Source organism: Gekko japonicus, unplaced genomic scaffold, assembly GCF_001447785.1.
Source record: "Gekko japonicus isolate JY-2015 unplaced genomic scaffold, Gekko_japonicus_V1.1 scaffold92, whole genome shotgun sequence".
In the NCBI taxonomy this organism is placed as follows: Eukaryota; Metazoa; Chordata; class Lepidosauria; order Squamata; family Gekkonidae; genus Gekko; species Gekko japonicus.
In genome coordinates, this window is record NW_015169780.1 from 1,991,413 (window position 1) to 2,018,243 (window position 26,831).

The following is a 26,831-nucleotide window of genomic DNA, read 5'->3' on the forward strand; positions in this document are numbered from 1 at the left end:
TCATTATGCTGTATGATAATTTACTGTTCACCCTCTACCTATATGTAAGGACTGGTAATTTCCAATTTTGTTCCTGTCTCTGTCTCGACTCTAATTGGCCCTTCCTGGCAACTAAACCTTCCCCACCCTCTCTCTCTTCCTATATGTAATGGTTGAGGAAATTCTGTTTTACTGTATCTGAAGAAGCGTGCCTGCACACGAAAGTTATAGCTTGAAAAAGACTTTGTTGGTCTTAAAGGTGCCACTGGACTCAAACTTTGTTTTGCTACTTCAGACCAACACAGCTACCTAACCTGAATCTAACTAAATAAGACTGCAATCCTTGTTGGACAGTTTCCTGGGAGTAAGCCCTATTGAATAAAATGAGACTTATTTCTGAGTAGACCTTTTTTAGGATTGCTCCATAAGACTATACAGTTCAGTCAGTACCTACAAAGAAAAGTCCTATGAAATCTACTAGGAATGGTTGTTAAATCTAGCTATACTGCTGTAGGTGCTCCATCCTAATAACCAGGATTAATTAGAAAGCTCAAATCAGGAAGTGCACTTTTACTCTGCTTCTCTTTGGGTTTCAGTTAGCCTTTCTTTTCTTTCTTTTTCTTTTGTATTTTGTGTGTGTGTGTGTGTGTGCCTGCGTGTGCCTGCACCTAGAAGTCACGTTGACCTCTGGTGACTGACCCCTACTGGGGGCCTGGAGGATATCCAGAGAGGTGGCTGAATAAAGCCTGCCTCTGTCCTCCCAATATGATATTCCAAGGAAGTCTCTCATCCAAGTACTAACGACAGCCAATCCTGCTTGGCTTCTGAGATCAAACGAGATCGGGCTTGCTTGGGCTATCCGGGTCAGGGCGGGGATTCATTTAGCCTTGACGGAACAATTTGGTTTTGGAGACACCCCCCCCCCCCAAAATGTCTATAGTGAATTCAGTGCCTCAAGTCATTACAGCTATGTTTAGGCAGCCAATACAATTAGTAACAGTGATACTGCATTTAAGAACATCACAACAATGCCGGAAAAAGACTGTATTTGAAATGTATTAGTGAAAGTATCTAGGAAAGAAATAGTATTTAGCTCTCATACCCAATCCTGCCATTCTCATAGAGGAAAAGCAATTAAGTCTGCAAGATAGCCAGCCCACAAGAATCAGACTTGGTTATTTACCCTTTTTTTAAATAGCCAGCAATATCAAGGCAATACGACAGATGAAGTTAAACACTCAGAAGCCACATGAGGTTTGCATGCATGTTCAGCAAATACAAAGACAAATCTGGAATGCTTACCTCCAGATCGCTCAGAAAAATAAAATTACTAGTGAAAAAGAAGCCCAGGGCACACCACGGTCCTTAGTTACTAGCTGAACAATATTTCTGCATGTTCTTTCTAATGGATTGTTTTAAAGTTTATTATTAAAAGGAATCACTGCCAAAGCATGATCTATACAGTTTTCCAGTCTTATTAATCTCTCTTTGCCTTGGTGACATTTTATTAACCTTGAGCACTTGGTTCCATGTGACCCTTTAATGTGTGCAGCACGCAATATTTACAGAAAACATTGCCACATTATATCAGCAAGACCTTCACTGGAAAAGGGAAGCACAAAGTCAGAATAAGTAAGGCCATTAATACAGTGGTTTGATGTTTTAGTTGGAGTTACATGCCCCTGTGAATTTCTGGATTGGCTTATACGACCAAGAGCAAGACCCAAGGCTTTTCCTTCCCCCTTCCCTTCTGTGTCAATGAATGAGGATTCCCATGTTTGGATCCTTTTATTACAGCACATTAGCACTTCTCAGTGGACTGATGGATTTTCAAGCAGTACAGGAGAAACGAAAAACCGAGAAAAACACAGTATATAGAATGATGAATTTCTTTGTGCAGGGTTTATCCACACATTGCGGGGAGCAAAAATGAAACAGCAAACTCTGCCAGGAAGGCAGGAACATATAAAGGGAATAGTCCTTAAATGTTACCTTTAGTAACCTTGTTTCCCCCTTAGTTCCTCCCTTTCTCTTATGCTGCTGATGGCACCACAGACTACAAATGCAATTATGTTTCCCTAAAAGCAGCTTTTTCCATAACTGATTCAGCACTAATCCAGAAACGTGCTAAAAACATGAGTACTCTTCTGAAAATGAAGATATGTTCTTCCCCCCCTGCACAACTTTCAAACTGGAAAACTAAGCTGGTTATGGCAGACCAATATCATGGCCAATGTCAACACCTATCATGGCCAATGTCAACACAATGTCAACAGATTTTATAAAATCAGTACACAGACAAAGAGCTTAGATGGATTTTTCCATTTTCATAATCAACATGGGAGTATTGCAAACTATGAAGTGATGAAGGATCCCCACCCAAAGAAAGCCAGACTTCAGTCAATGTCACCTTTTTGATTTAAACAACTAAGGATGCTAAGAACAGCAGGGGTACCACCGTACAGCTGCAAAGGCATCTTGACTCTCCAAGTTGCTACACTGCATGATCTGGCCAAGATTCCCTCAAAATACTGCAGATATGTGCAGGCATACACACCAAGAATTGCACTCAGCACCAGTGTTCCCTCTAAGCTGAGTTAGTGTGAGCCAGCTCACAGTTCTTTAGCCTCCGGCTCACACATTTTTGTCTCAGCTCAGGAAGGGATGGCTCCAGAGGCAAACTAATTTATGTAGTAGTCAAATCGCTCGCTCACAACTTCAATGCCAGTAGCTCACAAAGTAGAATTTCTGCTCATAAGACTCCACAGCTTAGAGGGAACATTGCTCAGCACCCTTGGGACATTGCAAGGAAATCACATACTACTTCACTGGTGATTTTAAAAACATTGCTACCCCATAGCAACCATGTCTGTGCACATGGGTTGTGGATTTATGGGACTTTTCAAAGGCTCCTGAATATACTTTTACCAGAATGCAGTGTCCCTTCTACAATAATCAACAATATCCTAGCTACAGCAAGCAATATTCAGCATTCCAGTATTTTTCTGGTTCTTTGCTTTTAAGCTACAGCTTAAGTTGTTCTTTAGTGCAGCGGGATACTTAGCTCATTTGAAGCAAGATTCTTATAAGTCCTCTTGGCAAAAAGGTCTTGATGAGAAATTGTCACTGGTTTATCATCAGGTATGATTAGTGAACTCCAAGTCGATTATGCTAGCAACAGCGACTTGAGTTTGTTGTGCTTGTTCATTTCAGTTTTTTGGTATTCCTCCCCCAAGACAATTGCCATCACATCCTTATTTTTTGACACTCCCATGCCTTTCAAAGCTTTTTTTTTCCATGCCAGATTAAATGCCAACCACCTCCTGTGGTTACAAAGAGTAGATATATTAAATAACCTTATTCAGAAAGAACCTGTTTATGTTCCTCTGGTTCGATTGATTCTCTAGCATGTATGCTATTGGAATGCCCATTTATGACAATATAACACAGTAAGGCTGTGTTACATTACTCCTCTTTTAATTGATTGGCCTGGATTATCTGTGTAATACCCTTTTATTGAGTGATAGAGATCCTAAAGTTACACTGGCAGTTTCAAAATTTATATCAGTCCTTATGTCCCTTAAGCAACAAGTTTAAACAATTCCACTGCTCAAGATCCACGTATCGAGGAGTTTCTAAAGGAAAAGAAAGCCTTTTTCTCATACATATAAAAGCAAGAATTATCACACAGCAGCAAGAAAACCCATGTCATGAACCTGTACAGTCTTTCATTCAAATTTCCTAAATATAATTTTACTTTTGCACATTTTGTAAAAATCCACCTAAGCTTTCTGCCTATATATTAATTCAGATTTTATAAAAACAATACAGAGACAAAGAGCTTAGATGGAGTTTTCCATTTTCACAATCAATATGGGAGTATTGCAAGCTGTGAAATAATCAAGGCTCTCCATCCAAGGAAAGCCAGTCTTCAATCAATATCACCTTTTTTGATTTAAAGAGAAATAGCAACTGTTCTGTATTCAGCTTTTAAAAAGATATTCAGAAATAGAAATTCGAGGCAGGAATATGGCACCTGTATACCCTGGAACCGACTATCTAAACATTCATATGAAGGCCAACCTGCTTCTAAAAGCAAAGGGATTCTCCTTCGAACAGCACAAAGTCTCCCAAAACACATCCAAGCTATTCTCAAACCTAAAGAAAAAGCTTCTTATCTTTATGCCAGCAGATGTAGTTATTGTGTTACTTCAGTATTCACTTTGCAACTTGAATTATACAAAGCAGCTATTAGGAAGTGTTTTCTTTTGAGGCTGTTGAAGTGTACAAGCGTGTATCTTTTTCACATAGTTCCAATGATCAGCTTTGACACAGAAGTTTTTAAGTGAGGGGGAGCCAAAACCCTAAGAAGGATCTTACTTTTTCTGTTGAATCATTTTGCTGCTTGAAAATATCTCTCACATCAGGAACCTGGTACTGTTTGTTTTTCTTTCTCATGGTTTGTGTGACAGTGTCCACTCGCTTCTGTACCGCTGCTGCCTGAGTACGGGTCAGTGTTGCTAAAACCACCATGCTTTCTTGGGAGTCTCCTGCACTGTCACCAAAGAGGTTCGATAATCCTGCTTCTTTTAACCATTCTTCCTCCAACTCTCCTTCTGTACCAGGTAAAAGGAGAACAATTTTTAAAAGGCATATATTCAGGATGCAGATTATGTTAGTATGACTACTGCACAAACTACTAGGCATCACAAAGCTTTTGTTCTTCTGTTTGGTGTAGACCAATATGACTGTACAACTTTTTCTACTTTTGTTACCGATTAAGAATTACTGATAATATCCCTACCGTTTCTGCCTCACAGCATAGCTTAGTACATACAAAAGACAACCAGTGTGGTGTAGTGGCTAGAATGCCAGACTAGGATCAGGGACACCCAGGTTCAAATCCCCATTCTGCCATGGAAGTCCACTGAGTGATCTTGGGGCAATCACATACTCTCAGCCTAACCGCTGGTTCCCACTGACAGCTGAGTGGGTATGTTTAAGTAAATAAAATGGGTCCCGCAGACAAAATGCTACTCTTTTGCTAAACAACAGCCAAGGTTAAGTCTTTAAAGTTCTTCACATTCTTATACTATAAAATGAATTCACACCAGTAACAGTACTGCTTATAACATTAAATTCATATATTTCAATTTCTCTGAAATTCCATGACACTAAAATTTTGATTTGAAGCATTTTCTACTGAAATCTTTATGGAAATTTTTAATGGTTTTTGCTAAATATTATTAAACTTGGAATAAGGCCTGTTGTGGAAATAAATACAATGAGCTCTATAAAGAGACTCTGGGCAAGTGCCCTGGCCTTGGGCAGTCAGCATCAATTTGCTGTGGTGACCTCAGCAGGGTATAATGACACAGAGCTTACCGTTTTCTCCAGGGGAACTGATCTCTGCCATCTGAAGAGCAGTTGTAATTCTGGGTGATCTCCAGTCCTCCCCCGGAGATTGGCAACAATGGTGCCCCAAGAGGAAATGGCTGCTTTAGAGGTAGTGTCTATGGCATTGTACCTCTCTTGGAGGTAGCAACCCTATCTCCTTCCCAGGCAACCATCAACATACCCCTCCAGCTTTCCATCTCCCCCCACACATACCTGGAGTTTCTACCTAGGAAAACTACAGTCTTTCTCCTCTCCAGTGGGGACTCAAGCAGGAGGGCAAGCAACTTCAGCAGGGTATAATGACTCAGAGTCCACCCTGCAACACAGCCATTTTCTCCAGGGGAACTGATCTCTTCCACCTGGATAGCAATTTTAATTCTGAGTGATCTCCAGCCCTCACTTGGAGAATGGCAACAATGGTTCCCCAGGAGGAAATGGCTGGTTTGGAGGGTGGAGTCTATGGCAGTGTACCTGTCTGAGGTCCCACCCCTCCACAAACCCCACCCTCTTCAGGCTTCATCCCTCAAATCTCCAGGAATTTCCCAACCCAGAATTGGCAACCCTATTTTTTTCTCAGCCAACCATCAACCTACCATTATATTCCCCTGATCTCTACCATCTGGAGAGCCATTTTAATTCTGAGTGATCTCCAGCCCCCACCTAGAGATTGGCAGCAATGATTCCCCAGGAGGAAAAGTACAGTCTTTCTCCACAGTGGAAACAAAAGCAGCCTACATCATTCTCCCCTCCCTCATTTGATCTGCACAACCCTGTGAGGTAGGTTAGGCTGAAAGTCTGTGACTGGTACAAAATCACTCACTCAACTTCCACAGCAAGATCCTGGGTCTGGCAGGTCCTGCTCTGAAGTGCTAACTGCTACGCCCTAGGTAGCCAACCTTTAGGTGGGGCCTGAAGTTCACTGGGTATCATAACTGAACTCCAGGCAACATATCTCTTCCCCCCTGGAGAAAATAACTGCTTTGGAGGGTGGGCTCTATGGCATTCTATTCATCTGAGGCATCTCCCTTCCCCAAACTCTGGCTTCCTTAGATTCCACCACAGAATATCCAGGAATTTCTCAACCTGGAGTTGGCAACCTTAGTCAGGACTGGCCTCAATGAGTTCCCCACAAAGGCCTGGAAAGTGCTTCTTTCCTTTGCCTTTTTACTGACAGAACCAAGCTTGGTTGCCTAGCAACAGCCACTGAGGGAAAAATTAGTCCCACAGGATCCAAGAAGGAGAAGTGTCTTTATCAGGAAAGACAGCTATTTTGGCAGTTTTTTCCTGTGAGGGAAGTGTCTCCAGGCTGGCAGTGGGCTGGGTAGAGGAGCAGACCCAGCCCCCAACCAATGGCACGCGAGTACTATTGAGTGGCAGTTGATGGGCCAATGGCTGATGGAGCACACTGCACAGCAAATGGGGGAGCTGGAAATGGCCAATACATAAGGGAATTATATCTATAGGATTATAATAGGCCTTCTTAGGTATAATGGATGAGTGCAATTCCTAATGAAAATGAAAGTCACCTTATTCTACAACATGACAGGTTTGGGGTAGGGGGGACTGGTTGCATTATTTGGATTGAACTCCAAGGCTCCTTCCATTTGGAAGTTTTGCTCCTGTTTCATTGCTGAATTGGAGCGGGTTTTCGGAGAGCATCCATAGCATCCCTCTAATTCTCTACTTTCCATGTTTTCTCCCACTTTATTGTGGTCTTTCACAAACCTGGTTTGAGATGAACTTTTGGAAAAGATCATAGTAAAAGCACTCCTACACACTGTTTGGATGAGAAGTTGGGCATTTTTGTACATCCAGCCTATATCAGCCCCATGTTCTTGGGCTCAGTCCCTCATGGCCACCATTCCCCCACCCCCAGAGCGCCAAGGATTTCCCCCACAGACTTTTTAAAAAAATTAGTAAGTAACATAACCTCTGCAACAATGTGTCAATTACCCTTTTTTTTTAAAGGAAAAAAAGAAAAATACTTGAAAAGTTCCCTGGTGTGCCGGGGGTGGGGCGGGGGGCAGCTGCAAGGGGCTAAGGCAGAAAGTGCAGAGAAAGATATTGTGGGGATGCTTTGTGGCAATGGACAGAACCTGTATGGATACAGCTCAAGTAAACATCCCAAATGAAGTATGGATATTTTCATATCCATTAGAATTGGTTTTACAGAATTACAGCACAAAGTTTTTGAAGTGCCACTCATACTTCTTGACTGCAATGTTTGACAGCTACTTATTTTGAACAGGGAAATTCCTCGCCCTTGTTACTACTCTTGACCCATTACCTCAAAAATTGCAAAATGCTGTAATCTTAGAGTAATGTTCCAATGAACTGTTCCACCATTTAGTTTTCACAATTTTTCTATGGTAAAACTGGCTCTTCTTAAGAAACGTATATTCACATGATTTCACTGATCATATGATACTTCACTGGTAAGTCTTTAGACATATTATGATGTATCACCAACAGTACCTAGTTTCCTTCTGTCCTTCCTTGACTGCAGAGATTGTTTCATTGTACATTTAAAATGTAAGAGATTTTTAACATGTGAGAATGTAAGCTTACTATAAAAGTAAAAACAACATAATTTGAAAATTAAAATATCTCTTTTGATAAAATAGAAAGACAAAAGTGAAGACAGAAACTGATTTAATGAAATGAGAAGGTGCTGTGCCATGCATTTTTAGTACAGACAATCATCTCTATAAAAGAACAGGATGAATTCCCCCTTGCCCCTACCCTAATCCAGCAAAAGCAACTTGATGACTGTACAAATGTGCTAGACGAAGGAAGCAATCACTCTCCCTGCAGGGAAGGAACACATTTTCATAACTAGAATCGCTTCCCCTAGTTCCACACAATTCAGTGAAGTGGTAAAAGTAACTCAAGCAACCTGTGGGCAGTTTATGCTTTATTCAAGTATAATCCAAAAGTAAACTGAAGCAATATAAAATATTACTGATTGTGCTGGACAGGGGAAATGCATGCTTTTCAAACAAAGACTGATTATAAAAAAAGAGACCAGACTTCAAATAGGGGGCATAGCTGCATGGGAGTCAACAGCCCTGCATTCTTTGTTATTATGTAATAGTGGCAGACACACTTTCAGACACACACTTATGTGGATAAATTGGGGATGCCAGCCTCCAGGTGGGACCTGGGGATTCCCTGGAATTACAGCTCATCTCCAGACTACAGAGACTGGTTCCCCTGAAGAAAATGGATGCTTTGGAGGGTGGACTCTATGGCATTGCACCCTGTTGAGGTTTCTGTGATCCCCAGACCCCCATCCCTAGATCCCCAACCTGGATCAGGCAACCCTACCCCCCATCTCCCACCAGTGCCCAAGGAGGGACTCGGCAAACCTAGGATAAGTACTCATTTTTTTCCTATTTATTTTAAACTTTTAAAAACTATTGAGGCATGGGAAAGTAGGGGAAAGCATACTACTGGTCACCATGAAAGAAATATGTACACAACAGTCCACTGGTGCAGTGCAGACCATTCTGCTGAAATAGTGTTATGACAACATACAGCAGATATGCCCCATGGACAATGGATGTAGCCAGACAATCGTTTTGAGAAAGGTTACTTTTGCCCTTGGTATATACACTAATTTCTTTTATTATCTCTTGAAAAAACAAGTTTTGCAGAGACTATAATGGAATGAGCACACAGCATGTGCTCACACCTCCTTGAACTCTCTTTTGTTATTTTAGTTTATTGTCTGTCTTTAGTCAGTATTACTTTTCCATAACACTCTGTGGTCATTGAAAATTTATAATCTCTGCACAGCCATTAACGGGCAGACTTGCACTGACACTAGCCAACTGGCACAAATACACATCATACCATATGAAAGAATAGAAAGCTCTAGAGTTGAAATGCTTTGATCAAGTCTAATTTAGATTACCATCAGGCTCCTTAACAACAGCCACTTCTTGTTCTTCAAAGTTACTTCCTCTGGTTTCGTGGATGTTTTCCAGTTCTTTCCAGTAGTCATCCATAGATAATTCATCCAGTGAATCCTGAGAACCTGAGCGATTGTAAGGGGGCTTTCCCGGGGATTTCTTAGAGTTCTCATGGTTCATTGTATATTGGCCAGATCTCCGGCTACATAAATGCAGACACAAAATACAGAGATGTAAGAACATGGCATCATGTTTATCACTATATCAGCGAGGTTAGTAAAGAAGCACAATTTTCACATTCATATACAGGTGTTACAAACTGTTTTTCATTTTAAGTAAGCATTTCTCTTCTAACCATGCTTATAAATGTGAACACTGCTAAACATTTTATAGTTATAGTGGGGCAGCAGAAGTCTCTCTTTCTGAGCTCTGAACTTTTTTTTTAAAAAAAAGTTTCCTATCCGTTTTAGCAAAATCCAGAATTCCATAAAAGTTTGTTCAGAAGACAGAATTTCTTTAACCAAAGCGTGACAATAGCTGATTGAATTGCCTATCACCTTGTGGCAGCAGTTAGTGATAAACACTTCAAATAAGGATAAACTCTCCTGGGATGCTTTCTACTGAAACAAGGAAAACAAGCTGCATATGTTGAAGTGGGTAAACTGAGCCTGGTCTTCAAATCTGGAACAGCCCTTTAGTTTACACAGCTCATATTAAAGAATGTAGCTGTTTCAATGAACCTTACTAATTCTTGGCAAAGACATTATCCATTGTCTCACTCCCAAGATGACATTTATCCTCCCTTATGGATTTATAAACTAAGTTCTTTCACTGGATAAAACAAATTAATTTCCTGTTTTGACAAAACTAGTTACCATTTCAAACAACATCTTGTAGTCTGCCATTTTGATTCATGTAACAAAGAGTTGCCATTTGTGCTACAGCCAGTTTCAGACTATACAAACATATTCATTTTCTTCACATATTCTTTTAATTAACCACTGCAATTCTTATGCTTAGATATAACATTAAAATTTAGGCAATATTTAGAAATGACCAGTAAGTTTAGACGCCAAGGCAATCAAGTAGCTGGGATTTTTACAGCCCTGGTTAAAATAGAACCAAACTAGAGCACACTCTAGACAGATGTCATTTCGGGGGGGAATTGCGGGGGATCGCAGTTCTTCCGGCTGCCCCGCTTCCGGCCCTCATTCAGCCAGGAGCAGGTCCACTGCCGGGCCCCTCATGGGGCTCGGCAGTGGAGCTGCAAGGCCGGCAGCGGCCGGGACCGTTGGGGGCAGGGGGTGTGGCCTTATGACACACTTCTGGTGATGTCAGGGGGTGTGGCATATGCTAATGAGTTATGCTAATGAGTTCCTCTAGCTCTTTTTCTACGAAACGACCTCTGACTCTAGCTGTAGTAAAACACCCACACCGAAAATATTTAATTCTAGCTCATTTGTGCACCAGTGCTCCCTCTAAGCTGTGGAGTCTTGTGAGCAAAAATTCTACTTTGTGAGCGACTGGCATTAAAGCTGTGAGCGAGCGATTTGGCTGCTGCATAAATTAGTTTGCTCTGGAGCCCTGCTTCCTGAGCTAAGATAAAAATGTGTGAGCCAGAGGCTAAAAACTGTGAGCTAGCTCACACTAAATCAGCTTACAGGGAACACTGTTGTGCACTTGAATATATTTCTAATTAGCAACAGGCCACTTACTAATTCTAGCCTTTTAAATACTATGGCAGACCAAAAACCCCAAAACAAAACAGTACTATTTGACCTTTTATTTATCTAAAGGATTTATATCCCACAAAGATTTTCAGCACAGTGGCTTGGCTTCCAAAGTAAATATACAATAAAAACCACAGTCACAAATGGTTAAGGCAAATAAATAATAGTACACAATCATCTGCAGTGGCTAGCAGTACTTCTGCCCAAAAGCCTGGTCAAACAGCAACGTTTTCACTGGCATCTAAAACAAAAAAGGCTGGATGTCAGACAAGCAACAGTGAGGAGAGAGCTCCACGAGTGAGGTGTCAATATGCCGTATCCGTGCCAACCCTTCACTAACCTTTGGAAGATTGGGGGGGAGGCACACAGAGACGTACCTCTGCCAGAGGGCCAAACTAGAAGTCACAGTGTCCTTGTGGCCACCATGAGGATGCCGCCGCCATTTTAAAGTAATTTAAAAATACCATGAGGACATGTGGCAGACTGCGGTGCTCTTGTTTTCCCCACACAACACGCCTTATCAAGTGCTGAAATGCTGCCCTCTCACTGGCTGTTTTGGCATTTTGCTGATAAACAATACTGAGTATACATTTTATGATCAGCTGATAAAATGTAAGGAACTGCTAAGTAGTGCCACAATGCATTTTGCCATCAGTGGAATTGTGGCAATCCTAATTTTTTTTAAATTTAAATATGTAGACATGTCTGTTAAACATCTCCTTTGCTGTACAAGAACTGCTTTCTCATGAATAGTTTCTGCACTGCTGTTTAAATGACTCAGCCACACAGTCAGGGACTGATCACATGCCACCCTACTGGAAAGAAAGACCCATGAAGTTGGTCCTCACTAAACTGGTTCAGCCATTCACATTTGACCATGGCCATTTCTGAGCTGCCCACTGAAGAACTACTAGGGTTACATCAACTATTTGTGAATTCTGATAGAAAATCTAGAATAGGGATAATACAAAATACTGTTCAAACATACACTAAAATGTCTCTCTTGCATTCAGAAGGTTCGTCCCACATGCCAGGAGTATCTGCAAACCAATATCTATCTTGCTTTTAAATCAGAATGTGTAGGGCCATGTTCCTCCTATTCAACTGGTAACAGGCAACAGAATAACAGAATGTCAGGTGTGCCTTTCACCATCTGTGGCTAGTGACCCAGCTGTGGCTTACCTGGACAGGAAAGATCTTGCCATTGTTGTGATGCCCTGATAACATCCAGATTATATTACTGCAATGCACACTATATACAGATACTCAGAAGCTACAGTTAGCACAGAACATCGAGGCCAGAATATTGACTGGAGTGGGACATAAGGACCATATCACTCCAGTCGTGTTCCACCTACAATGGCTTCCTGGCCCAAATCAAGGTTTTCCTATTGACTTTCTAAAGCCCTATACAGCTTAGGGACAGTATAACTTAAGTAGCACCTATTCCCTTGTGAAACTACCCGTCCAGTCCAGTCATTTCCAGAGGCCCTGCTTTGGGTACCCCTACCACCTGAGGCTAGATGGGTAGCAACCTGAGGAAAAGCCTTCTTGGTTATGGCACCAAAATGTCTGTCTCCTTTTTTGCATTTATATGTTTTATTTATTTGCTTTAGATAACTGATGTATGTTTGTATTTTAAACACTGTTTTTAATGTCTGAAACATTTTAATGTTCCAAAGTTCGCTGCCTTGGGGACCCTGTGTTGGGTGGGAAGGCAGCATATAAAAGTTTTAAACAATAAATAAATAAAATAAAACCTTGTAAACTATAAAATGTTTAAAACGTGAAGCAATTAACACAGCTTGCAAAAATTATTTTAAAAGTATAAGAGACTTTTGTCCTCTCAAACTAACAGATAACATAAACCATGACAGCTTTGATAAAGTTCCATCTTGAAGCCCTTGTGAAATAGCAGGGCAAATGAGACCTGTGCTATTTCTGGAAGAGTGTTCCAGAAACTTAAAACAGGTAAAGAGGAAGTCTGTGAATGGGATGCAATACAATGCACCTTCACAGCAGTTAGGATAACCAACTGCTGTTGTGCAGAGCCCAATTGCTACAGAGGCTAATACCACTATATAGCCGGTCTATCACATATGAGCCACAAATAATGAAAGGTTTTAAAAGGAAGCATCCAAACCTTGAAGTGGATCCAGAAACATATGAACAGCCAATGCAATGATTGCCAATGAACTGGACAGCACTGAGTTCAGTGAGTAAAATGTTCCCTGTGACTAGCCCCAAGCACAAGCTCTCATTCTGCACCAGTTGTCATTTCTGAGTCATCTTCATGGGCAGCCCATGTACAGCACATTACAGCAGTTGAGTTGCAATATTAGTTGCATGGATCAGCCTAGTCCTGTACTAATAATACTAGGTCCAGCAAAACTCCCAAGCTCTTCACAGGATCCATTAGACAGAGCTGACCTCCCCAGCTCAGCAGACGTCTTGCCAGCCAGTCACTGCCATCTTGTCACATTCAGTTTCACCTTATTCTCTTTGAGCAACTTGACCAAGGCAGCCAGGGAATGTACCAATTACTACCTTCAAAATGAAGCTGTAGTAATTGAGATACTGTAACTGGAACTGACACTTTCCTGCTGTGGAAGTATATATGCAACCAAAACAACAGCAAAAGTAAAGCAGACCACCAGTGCTATTACTTTCCATCTGCGTCTTGCCCTACACCACCTGCCCCCATTGCAGAGGATGACCTATACCATAAATGTTATCTTTCATTGTGTTCATTGCCTTTACTATCCTTTGATCTCCCCATGATTGAAGATATTCTTATCAATCCTGAAAATATTTAAATGCAAACAAATTCCACTGGATCCCTAAAAAAACAAAAAGAAAACATTCCTTGATCTGGTTAAGAACGTAATGTCTTTATGCAGGAAGAAGAAAGATAAGCAAGTAACGATATAATCTGGATAGTTTTCCAGGCACCTATACTCATATTAGGCCCCCTTCACCAGTTTAAGATTATGTAGTATTTCAGGAGTTCCAGGCATGGAACATCAATGTATACTTTCACCTATTCTGAGGTCCTTCCATTGGCTGCCATTTAGTTTCCAGGTCTAATTCAGGGTGCCAGTGCTTACCTTTAAACCCCTTCATGACCTGGAACCTGAATACTTGAAGAACCAGCTCTGTCTGAACGTCTATTGTCAGTACCCCCTTTGTCCAAAGGCATGTTTGGCAACAGTGTGTGTTTGAGCCTTTTAAGGGGCTGGGAGAACTCCTACCTTCCTGGCTTTCCAGTGAGGTTGCAATGTAGTGCTGTTTTGGAGAACTTGTGGGACAGTCTGAACCTGGGCAGAGGGGGAATATCCGCTGGTGGGGGGGGTGAGGCATAAGGTGTTTTTAACTTGTTTTAATGTTGTTTTTTGAGTTTGCTCTTTAATTGTTTTGACATTGTGGTTACCTGTCTTGGTTCTGAGATTCTCAATGGAAAGGTGGGAATAGAAATGTTTAATACAATTAATAAAATAAAATAAGAGAAGACTAATTCAAGTGGGTAGCTGTGTTAGTGTTCTGCAGCAAAAAACCCCAAGAAGGCTTGTCACACTTTAAAGACTAACAAGTACACTGCAGCATGAGTTTTCTTAATTATACATACTGATAGAAAGCTTATGCTGCAATATGTTGTCAGTCTTTCAGGTGCCACAAGACTCTTCATCACCTGAAGACATAAGGCCCTTTAACACGGAAAACGCTCATAACTGAGAGAGGGTGTGGTTGAATCCTCCAAGGAACTGTAATCAGTCAATATTACAGAGGCAGCACATGTGATCACCAGTTGCAGAGGATTCTGCAAAGAGGTTTTTTGTTTTGTTTTCAATCTCCCATTCAAATTAACACAGTAGTCCTGGGTGACAAATTTAAAGCAATTTGTGGTAGTTCCAGGTGATGGAGAAGCAATTAGCTATTAGGTTCTAAAAGCAGTAAGGCAGGCAAGGGCATTTCTGCTGTCTAACAGTCATTGACTGCAAAGAAAATTATATGTACTAACAGAGAGGACACTACACTTGTTAAAAGTTTACTTATGTTGGTCTGCAGTAGAACAGCTAGATTGGACTCCAGTCGCACCTCAGAGACCAACAAGATTTGGGGGGTGTAAGCTTTTGAGAGTCAACGTTCCCATAATCAGAGCTTTGACTCTTGAAAGCTTATACCCCCAAAATCTTGTTGGTCTCTATGGTGCTATTGGACTCGAATCTAGCTGTTAGACTAGTTAAAACTTTCTTTGCCAGGTCATCTAATTCATAGGAGAGAGTCTGGACCCTAAAGGAAACAGAAACTTTGATTTCAGTTCCTGGGCACTTGCTAAAAGGAGTTCCAGGAAACTATACAGAGTGCCACTATAACCCAACAGACACAAGTTGCCATTCTGTCAGTTAAAATCTCCCTCGCAAGCGCCACTCTCCATCTCCTCACCTGTCTACCTCACAGAAATGAGGTGGGTAGGGACCAGGGACTGGGCTTTTTTAGTGGAGGCACCGCACCTATCGAATGAATGCTCCTTCAGGCTTGCCTGGAGCCTACACCACTCTCATTTAGTCACCAAAACATTTCCTTTTACCCAGGCTGTTAGCTAAATAGGGTTGCCAGCAGCAGGTTGGGAAATACCTGAAGATTTGGGGGGGGTGGAGCCTGAGAAGGGCAGGGTTTGGGAAGGAGTATAATGTGCCATAGGGTCCACCTTCCAAAGTGGCCATTTCCTCCAGGTGATTTGATCTCTGTTGCCTGGAGATTCGTTGTAATAGCAGAGATCTCCAGCCACCACCTAGAGGTTGGCAACCCTATAAACTAAAGGGTTTGAATTTTTTTTAAAATTATTTCTACTGTCTGTTTCTATCCTGAAGACTGTTGTAGGAGGATCATTTTAGGCTACCAAATATTTTATGTTCTGGCTGAGTTTTTTAAAGCTACATTAATTTTGGTTATTCTTATGCATCTTTATGATTTTATCCCTGGAGAGGCATAGCATAAACTTGCTAAATAAATAAACAAGTTGGTTAATCTGAAGAGTGGAGTGAATGTCAAGGACCTTCTCACTCACACTGCTTCTACATTACCCTGTTCTGCAGATGACATACAGCAAAAGACATATTTGTGGACCAGAGCGCCATCCAGAAAGTACCCCAATGTCTGCTTGACCTCTGAAACCATAGATATATCAGTTTAGTGTGCCAAGCACTTAGGGAGTACAATCTATGCAAATAATATGTGGGGCTTTCCTTTAGCATTTGGCTCTTAGCCCTATGTTAAGGGTTATGTTTACCTTGTAATAAGGCAAGACGTGTTTGCTATAGTCACGATAAGAAGTCACATTTGTTCCCTTCCCATCTTGGAGGGCAGTTCTAATCTTATAGCACCATTATAAGAGTGTACCACCACAGTTTTTCGGTGGACATGCTTGTTTACAGTTGAGCTAGTTTACACAATAGTCACCTTAATATGTTACTTAATTGCCGGACAACAAAAGCTGGATAATACTCTTAGGCAACTCACAGTGTTTCATCTGCCACACCTGGTATCTTTCCCCAAGAACTCACAGTGTTTCATCTGCCACAACTGGTATCTTTCCCCAAGAACGGCTATTATGCTATCTCCAATGGAACTTCCAAAGGAATGTCACATTCCATTGAAAAGAACACTGCTCATGCAGCCATAAAGCTTGGTGGATTAAAGCCAGATCTTCCTCCATTCTCTCTCACCCACTTACATTGGTATTCTTTTAAAAAATAACTGGTTGAGGAAGTGGTTTTTATTGCCAGTTCTGCTCTCACACTGGAACATAGTACTTTGACACAAATGAGTAACTGTACTATGCCCTTTCATAGAGCTATCATGAATACAAGCTCCCTCACAAGAATACTTTAAGGGTTCAGAGTAGGCACAAAACAATAGTTTCTGCCTACCATGGTTTCAATTCCAAAACTACTCCCCACCCCACCCCCTGTCACTCAGATGCTATCCTGAACTTGGTCCAGCTGTTGGCAAAGGTCACTACATATGCAGCCCCCATTATTAATCAGTCAGCCTCAGCACCACGGAGCAAGGAAAGCCAAAGGTTTGTCTCTTGAGATATCATTGGATTTGCTTCAGGCAGTGCTGAGCACCAGTCATAGCCCATCTTCACCTGAAGGTATATTTCGCAGCATTTACCTCTCCTTTCCAAATCAGTCATATAAAGTGCTTTGGGACATTTGTTTCTAATGTGTGGCACATCACTAATCAGCTCTCCAGAGGGTCACGTTCTTTAATGTAAAACATGGGGTAAACATGGCTGAAAGTGGAAGGAGGAGGGTCAGTTGACTACTCAAAACCAAGGTCAGTTATAAAGTCAGTTACAGCCAGTGTGGGAGACCCAGGTTCAGATCCCCTCTCTGCCATGGAAGCTTGCTGAGTGACCTTAAACCAGTTCACCCACTCTCAGCCTAGCCTACCTCAGGGGGTTGTTGTGAGACTAAAATGAAGGAAAGAATATTGTAGGTTTAGGTTTCCATCGGGGGGGGGAGTGTGGTATAAATGAATTAAATAAATGAGTCCCATGAGGATAGTATCACAAATTAAGAGATTAAGATTAATAATTAAACATAATTTAGGGTGACTGTGTGTTTAAATCTGTTTTTATAACTTCTAATAAATCAGCAAGTTGGGATGTCCTCACTGTGCAATATATAACAGTCTGCAAGATGTATTCCAACTGACAGGTACAATTAAAATAGATTGGGGGGGGACAAGAAGATGCAAAATTGAAAGGCTAATCATCATAATAAGATAACACAATTATATGTATTTATGTCTATATCAATGTTTCTCAGAATGAATGGGAAGCAAGTAATTTCAATTGTTTGTGGCTTTGTCCATTTCCCCCTTAACTGGACAATTCCAGGCATTTTTCCCCCTTAGTAGACAGGGAGGCTGGAGTACATCATTTAGAAACATTCAGAATATCTGCTGCCATTATTAGATTCCTAGCAGATTTCCCAGCACAACGTTAACTGGGTTGGAGGGAATATCATACCCACTCAGTTCCAGGCACAATTGTAGGACTGGACCATCAGCAAGAAACTTCGTCTTACATCTATTACAGAAGCAATGTGTAATTTTCATTTAGTAAAATTTGTGTATGAGATGCAGATGAGAAGTTACTAACAACACAATTTAATAATACGTTTCTGGGAAGATGATAAGGGATACATACTGTATATTATTACCCCAGAGCTACCCACACCTATGGGGCTATGCAGCCAAAGGAACAAGTAGAATCCAATTTAGATTAAGCTAGAGAATCATGATATGATTTATGTGAAATAAAACACTTTATCTTAATGAGACAGCTTGTCTCCAGGAGGAATGGTCCCATCCCTGAATCAAAGCTTTATACTGTAACTCTATGGGAGATCCCTACCCCAAGGCCAACTCCAATTGATGCAGAATGCTGCAGCCAGGATGCTGGCTGGAGTGGATCACAGGGACTGAACTGGCTTCCAGTCTGTCTCTGGCACAATTCGACATGCTGGTTGACCTACAGCATGGGACCAACATACCTAAAGAACTACGTATTCCCTTATGAAGCTACCCAATCGCGGTGGTCATCTGTGTACCTGCTTCGGGTGTCTTGCCTTTTGAGATTTAGGTGGGTCAACCTGGGAGAGAGTTTTCTTGGTTGTGGCACTGAAACTCTCCAGGAATACTCATCTGTTCTTTTCAGTTACCATCTTCTGAGGAGGAGGGGGTAAACTTTTTGTTTTGTTTGGCATCCCCTCAATTATTCCCCAAAAGGAAATGTTTCCAGAATGCATTGTTTAATTGTTCTTCACTGGATCTCCAATTTCTGCATTTGACTGCTTTTTTCATTATACACTCCGAATCATATTTTACAGCCTTCATATTTTAAGTCTGCTTCCTTTTGTTGCATGTCTACCTCTGCAATGGATAAAGATCATATTTAATTCAATTAAATATTGCTATCTCTTTCCCAAATATCATCTCAAGATTGCAGCAACTGTACATATGCAGACTTAGGATTCCATACCAAGGTTGAAAGGTGGAAGCCATACATGTAACCCCCCCCCCTCCTTCAGTTAAAAAAAAACACCCTGTTCCGTGCGCCTTGGTGTTTAGTCCACATGACCATGGAAATGTCTTCGTACAGCGCTGGCTCTTCGGCTTTGAAACGGAGATGAGCACCGCAACCCTAGAGTCGGATTCGACTGGCTTTCGAGCAAGGGAACCTTTCCTTTTAGAACAGTTTTCAGATGGAATTTTTACCTACAGAGAGCTAGTTTCTACACATGCCAATATGAATGTATTATGTCATTTGAAGTGTGGCACCAGGGCTCTTTCTGTTGCAAATAGAGAATGTAGGAGGCCAAAGTTTTGAAAGGGCAGAAAGTATTGTTTGAAATTAAGGTGAGTCTGGGGGAAAGACAGAAGCCATTTGTAATAAAGTCTACACAGATTCTGTTTTCAACAGAGAACGCTTCAGAAAGCCAATCACACTTTAAGCTGGGGTTTCTTCTATAGCATGTTAATGTTATGAAATTAAAGGACACCTACCTACAATCTTTTTATGTTCTAAGAATTCCTGCTATACAACCTTGTATCTGAAGTGAAGCTGGAAGCAAAATATACATCTTAATCTCCAGCTCTAACCCCAAGTAACATTTTGGGCAGAATGAAGAATGGATGTAAAATATGAAGTTTCCTTCATTGTGTTCAATGATTTTGCATCACCTGTCATGCACACATCAGATTTGCATCTCTGCTTGCAAATCAAATTGGGGCCAGTTGTACATACAAATAAACTGTATGACCCACATTTTGTTTGTGTGAATGTGTGTGCTAAGCACTGTCAAGTCACTTACAACGTATGGCAACTCTATGAATTGTTGATCTTCAAAATGTGCTATCATTAACAGCCTTGCTTGGGTCTTCCAAACTGAAGGCCATGGCTTCCTCAGTTGAATCAATCCGTCTAATGTTGGGTCTCCCTCTTTTCCAAATGCCCTCAATTTTTCCTAGCATTATGGACCATTTTACTAAAGGTGATGGTTAATATACATGTCTGATTAACCTAAATCTGATTTTATATATTTTCTGAAAGAAAACCAAGATGAAATAGACCCATAAAAATAAAACATGAAACAAGCAATCATCTGCCAATGGCACTTGTCTATATTATGGGAGCTGCTTAAATAAGCATCTCAAGTTTTATTGTTCAAACTGAATAAAGTGTTTTCTTCAGTTTAGGTAATCAGAGGTTTTTAAATTTATATATATATATATACACACACACACACACACACACACGTACAAAGAAATAAAAGCATAGACAAAGGTTTAAAGCAATTTGTACTGTATGTTTCCCTCCAAAAAAGAAAAAAAATCTTTATTTAAAGCCCAAACATTTCTAGTTCTTCTATAACTGAAACAACAAATTTAGAAACTAGAGGCAGAACTGAGACATGAGAGGATTTCAGTTTCCTCCACAATTTCTTGCTGTTTCCTTAAAATAATGTTTCCTAATTCACATTCTTTCTTCTACTATCCCTGCAAAAATATTTCATTTTCTGTGAAAGCCCAGGAAGAAGAACAAATTTGCAGAAAAAGAATAGCTATATGCAAATATTCTTGATTGGATTCATTTATTCACTACCACAGAATTTGGATTAGAAGTGTTTGAACTTTTGGAGCTTACACAGAAGAGACCAATAAGGTCACATGCAGATGTCACAAGTCAATAGATCACATAGCATTGGAAGCTATCATTTCAAATTCATAAACCCTGTGGACTTAGTAGCCTACGATAACAGTATTTGCTGAATATATAAATGGAGAGAGAAATTAGGCACCTTTAGAACTTAGTCTTCCTTGATGTTCCAAACACTGAAACTCTCCTCAATTTCCTGCCATAAACATGTCAAACTTTGCTCATCAGCCTGCTCTTTCCCAAGAGTCATTCTAAATCGCACAAGGTGTGCTCATTACCAGAGACAGGCCTAATGACTGGGTACTTTGTTCTCTCTCAAAGGCAGATCTAAACCACTCTGCCACACTACCAAACCAAGCTACCATTCACTCTGTCTGAGCCAAACCTGAGCTCTCACTGCACTCTCCTGGAGGCAGACCTGAACTCAGCTCCTGCTGTGCTTCCCTCCAATATTCCGTTCCCCCTTCGGAAAGATGATTGGATGTTGAAGCGGCACTCTGATAGGCTCAGTGGCTCTTTTTTCCCCTTCAGGGGCAGGACAGCCTCCTGTCTGTCACACCACGTACAGCTCATTTCCATCATCAGCAAAAGCACAAATTAAGTGCCATAAAGATCTGCTCTTATAGCAGAAGTCAATTACAGAATGCAATACTTCTTACAATTGTTATGTCCAATGGATGCAACAGAAAAACCCAAAGACTTTAACAATAGAAATCACCTCCATGACCCTTACAAACAGGTCCAAATTTATCTGTGGTCCCGACTAACCTACATATTCTCTCGCTTAAGGGTTTCGGTCAGCAGATTGCACTGTTCTGGAGTAGTGCCAAGCACAGAGAAAGCAAACATGCAAACAAAAATGGAACCTCTTCTACTGGGCTTACAGCTTCCCAGTACTGAGGGTTAGACAGCAGATGCCCTCCCAGTATCCAACAGACATCATTCTGGAGTTACAGAGTGGTCTACATGCACCAGTGTGCACATGTACACACCCACAGCCAGTCTGGGAATATTTGTCCTATTGTGTTTCTCATCACAAACTTGATGTTCACCCCAAAAAAATAAAATTGCACACACATCAAAAAAAGGAAAATTCACCACTGTATACATTCTGTGACATCTAAATCCAACAACATGGGCATTTCAGCACTCATTAGCGATAACTACGAATCGTCTGTCTCCAGTTTAGAAAAACAAAGTTTTATTTGTCAAGTGAACAAATAAAGAAACGTGTCTATGGGCATCACATTTAGAAAACGTAACACTGAATGCTGCATGCTGTGATGACTTGTCTTTGATCCTGTACTCCACCATACGATCGGCGCGCACATCTTTTTGCATGCTCCAGAACTAAGTTTCTTATACTCTGGTCTACCATAAAGGAAAACAAATACCACTGAATATTTTTCTTTGTTAATGTTATTATAAGCCCTTCCTCATCTTTAAGTTCTATGCAAACATTTCCATGTGTTTGCAGATCTGTATCGCAGATGCTTTTAATAACATGTGGCTGATATCCTGAGGATGAGGAAGTTTTAGTTTAAAGGAAATGGAACACTTGCTCTCAACAATACTTTAAGGGCATAATCAATTATTGTTTGTAATAACTATTTAAAGACATTTCTGTACATGGTAGAATAAGTTGTACACAAGCAAAACTAGATTCATTACTGTCTACCACTCCTTTGTCAGAGGTGGAGAAAAATGGCTTTTTAGAGAATGCAATTTGCAGTGCTCCTCAATAGCTATGTAGAAGTAATCCAGGAGACAACATTGCTTGCAGATCCAAGGGCTAGATAGAGGGAGGGGTGCGAGTGCAAATAAAACCTCACAGAACAGCACCCAGTTTGAAACAGAATGGCCACAGCTTTACTGAATACAGTGCAGGAACATTGGTCCAGCTTGGGTATGGATCTGGCATTGGGCAGTCCACCTGCTGCCCGATGAACCCTGCTACCCCTCCAGCCTAACTGCTGGGGGTTGCAATCACGGAGTGGCCAGCCTCCTTGAACCATGGGGGGGCCAGCCACTTGCCACCTGGTGGTGAGAGCCAGCCAGTAGCCCCCAAGCTGGGCATGTGCTGAAGGCTCCACCATCCAAAACCCCTTAAGGGAGTCCTCAAACTAGAGGAGGCAGGCACACAGGCACCGCCCCCCACCCTAAAAGCATCATCCCAATACCCCAACGTCTCATAAAGCTGCGAACAAAGATAAACAGCATTACAAACAAAACAGACTGTAACAACCAAAAATGCAGGGAAGGTGAGAGGGGAAAAACCTGCAAAGAATAGGCACATTCCCGGGGCAGCCCTTTAAACAGAGTTGAAGGGGAGAGGCAGAGTGATGACATCCACCCCATGCTTCCCTGCCCAGCCCCTCCCATGGCTGGCCTGGCAAGGCATGGCTAGCCCCTTGATGGCTGCCTGTGGGAATCGCCCCTCGCCCCTGGCATGAAAACCATGCAGCCAGGTAGAGGCCACAGATGCCATCGTCTGCCCGCACCACACCCAAGCCGCAAAAGGTAAGGTCTCGCCATGGCTTGCTACAAATTATTTGGCTTTGCCTCGATGCAAAAAAAACAGATGAAGTCCTAGTTCAAGAGAACTGATTATCTGGGGCCCCAAAGCAGTTTGAATTTGGCCATTGGCCTACACTGGAAAATGTACATTTGCAATGGCAAATGAGATACAGCTGACGTTACTGGAGGGGGTGGGGCATCCCCAGTGCACACAGGCACCGCCCCCCACCCTAAAAGGATCATCCCAATACCCCAACGGCTCATAAAGCTGCGAACAAAGATAAATGGCATTACAAACAAAACAGCCTGTAACAACCAAAAATGCAGGGAGGGTGAGAGGGGAACAACCTGCAAAGAATAGGCACATTCCCGAGGCAGCCCTTTAAATAGAGTTGAAGGGGAGAGGCAGAGTGATGACATCCACCCCATGCTTCCCTGCCCAGCCCCTCCCTTGGCCGGCCTGGCAAGGCATGGCTAGACCCCTTGATGGCTGCCTGGGAGAGGTGGGGGGGAAGCCAGGTGGTCGCTCTTGGGGGCGGGACTTCCTCCAACCCTCGCCAAATGGGGGGTCTGGCAACTGTAGACACCATGCCAACCTGCTTTTCAAACAAGGCAGAGTCCATGGGCAGGGCAGGGAAGCATGGGGTGGATGTCATCACTCTGCCTCTCCCCTTAACCTGCTCTGGAAAAAAAAAATGTTACTCCATCTTGGAAAAGTGGATTCAGTCCCTCTAGAATATTAACCTTGGCAACCAGCATTACCTTTGTCTTGTCTGGATTCACTTTGTTCTGCCCTAGACACCTGACCACAGCCTCAAGGCACTGGTTCAGAACCAAGATGAACTCATTTGGAGGCTTGGATAATGAAATACAGAGCTGGGTGTCATCTGCATACTGGTGGCACCCAACCCCAAAGCGCCAGACAATCTCCTTCAGCAGCCTCATATATATATGAGGTTTATCTCTCCTTATATATAATTGAATAGTGGGTGCCAAAGTTCTAATTCTAAAATGCACTCCCTTAGTGTATGGCTGATGGCACTGCTCCTCAGCATATATCGCCACCAATCAGAAGGCAAAGCCCGGGTCCCGCCCACACCACAACTGCTGCGACAACCTGGTCTTTTGCATATGGAAGCTGATTGGACTTCAGGCCATTCCCCCCCCCAAACCCCCCCCCCCCCCCGCAAGGCAGTTGGGATTTTCAGTTGCATAACATACCTCATAGGGGAGAGGAGAATGGGTAACAATGGTTACCACTCTCCAGGTGAGGGCTACAGATAACTCAAACATACAAATGCTCTTCAGGTAGCAGAGATCAGTCCCTCTGGAGAAAACAGTGGACTCTGTCATTAAACCCTGCTGAGGTCGCCACAGGAAACTGACACTGTTTGCCCAAAGCCAGAGCACTCTCCCAGAGCCTCTTTCTAGATCCCGTTGTATTTATTTCCGCAACGGGCATTATTTCTAGTATATATATAAAAGAGTACAGGTGAGAGAATGAAACTTGATGGCACCCTACAAGATAAACTCCAAAATTAAACTGTTTACAAGATGACAATATTTTGCCCATCTATTTTGTTCCTTAATCAGCCTCACATACTTTGTTTCCTAAATGCTTCAGCATCTTTTATCTCAAAGGAGAGAGAAAAAGAGAAAGGAATCATGTTGAAGACGGGACTAGCTTGGAGATGAGATTAGAAGACTTGTAGCTATTATATGCAAAATTATTATCCAAAAGCAACATGAAGGGAGTTTTGAAGGGTTGCTATCCAGGGGTCATTTGGGGGGGGGACGCCATCCCCAGCCTGTAGCTCGCTGCTGGTGCCCGCTGGAGGTCGCCACCAGCTGTGGGGAGGACACACTTCCGGTGATGTCAGGGGGTGTGGCATATGCTAATGAGTTATGCTAATGAGTCCCCCTAGCTCTTTTTCTACGAAATGACCCCTGATTATAAAGTAGGGACAATGACAGGAATAGCATTATGTCAAACAATTCCAACGTATACCAACACTGGCCTTCAATATAGGTTGTAACTAGAACTGCCAGACCAAGTTTGGCAACCAGCAGAAGGGTTGTGGATTAGAGTCTCCAGCCATTCCTAGAGCTACTCATTGTGACTTCTGGGATGTACTCAGAACTGACATACTGACACAGGAGTTGGCAACATTTTAATTAAAAAACATGACGAACAGCAGCGAGCAGCAGGAAGCCTCCTGCTATAGCAACCCTAGCTGTTGCGTATCATTAAATCATGTTTTAAGATCAATATCACCGTCACCATTTTCTTTATATGCATTTTAACATTAGAAAAACACAGCAAGGGGGAGAGAGAGAACTCGCTGTCAAATTAAAGGCACATTCCATATTGCAAATCAGAGCCAGATTATTCTAGAAATGTTGCATATTACAATGATTACATAAGCACCTCCTATCAATGGGTGTTGTTCTTGTACATATGAGTGTTCAGTTTCATTCTGTATTGTTGCTAGCTGTTCTGTGTCCTGGGAGAAGCTGGCCGTGCAACTGCTAAGGCTGAGGCTGTGTAGTAGACGGCATAAAAACTGGTCACTCAGATGGCCCTGGAATCAGAGAGTACCTGATTGACTTTGAGCTTCTGGTCTTTGAGAATGAGTGGAACGATCAGAAGGCTGCAGAGCACCCAGCCATGTTTTAAGAGGTTGATGCCAAGGCATTTTACTGGCAGCTGCTCAGGGCAGATTGTGCAGCTCTGCAGTGTGAGTGTGGCCTTGCCCCTCTGAAATACAGGAAGGAATGGCAGGCAAGGAAGATGAAAGAGGGAGAACCTCTGTATGCTTATATATGTGCTCTGACAAGGCTGCTGGTTAGAGCTTCCTCTGCCCCTCCAGGCCCAAGTGAAAATCCAAACGAAGCTGAACTAGTCCAACCAAATCTGGGGTTGGCAGTGCAGAGAGGCGCTTATATCCTGTAGCAAGCCATGAGGGAGTCTTGTGTGAAAATCCAGTTTATAAAGCGATGAACAGGGAAGCTTCACAGCCTGCTTGTTAAAGAACATGCCATTTTAGACGAGACAATGGCCTACATCTTATGCAGAGTACAGATCATGGAAGCAGAAAGGAGTGTCTCCTCAATGGGATCACCAGCCTTCCCAGAACAACGCATTTCAGTGGCGGCGAAGCAGTAAGGGTAGGCCCACTTGCAAGCAATTCACAAGCATTCTGGGAGTTTCTGAAGGGAGTTCTAGTCCAACTGACATCTGCCAACAATGCTAAGGAAAAGGTCAGTGTCAGCTGAATTACCCAAGCCAAAGAGAAAATGCACCATGGAAACCAAAACATCAGAAACCATAAGAATGGCCCAAGTGAAGAACAGGCCAGGCATCTGCTACTACTTGTATGGGAGCATTGTTACCTTGGAAATGTTAATGCTGTTGGATGCAAGTTCTGAAATTGGCCTCATCCATAGTGAGCATCCAGCTCTGGACGGAAAGTCAATGGAAGCAGTTGGGGATAAATTTGTCACTACTGACAAATTGCCACTCTGAGAAGAAGGAGCAACTGAGCTCCGAACAACATGGGGGGG

General features: G+C 42.1%; 1 protein-coding gene across 1 annotated transcript in view; it reads right to left on the reverse strand.

Moving 5' to 3' along the window:
* Positions 1-26,831, reverse strand: part of ARHGAP18 (Rho GTPase activating protein 18) — an 83,444-nt gene that overhangs the window by 49,309 nt on the left and 7,304 nt on the right. The window contains exons 2-3 of the mRNA XM_015416771.1: positions 9,293-9,492; positions 4,360-4,595 (exon numbers count right to left, since the gene is read on the reverse strand). Of these exons, the coding sequence (XP_015272257.1) occupies positions 4,360-4,595; positions 9,293-9,492 (436 nt within the window). The remainder of the gene's footprint in view (positions 1-4,359; positions 4,596-9,292; positions 9,493-26,831) is intronic.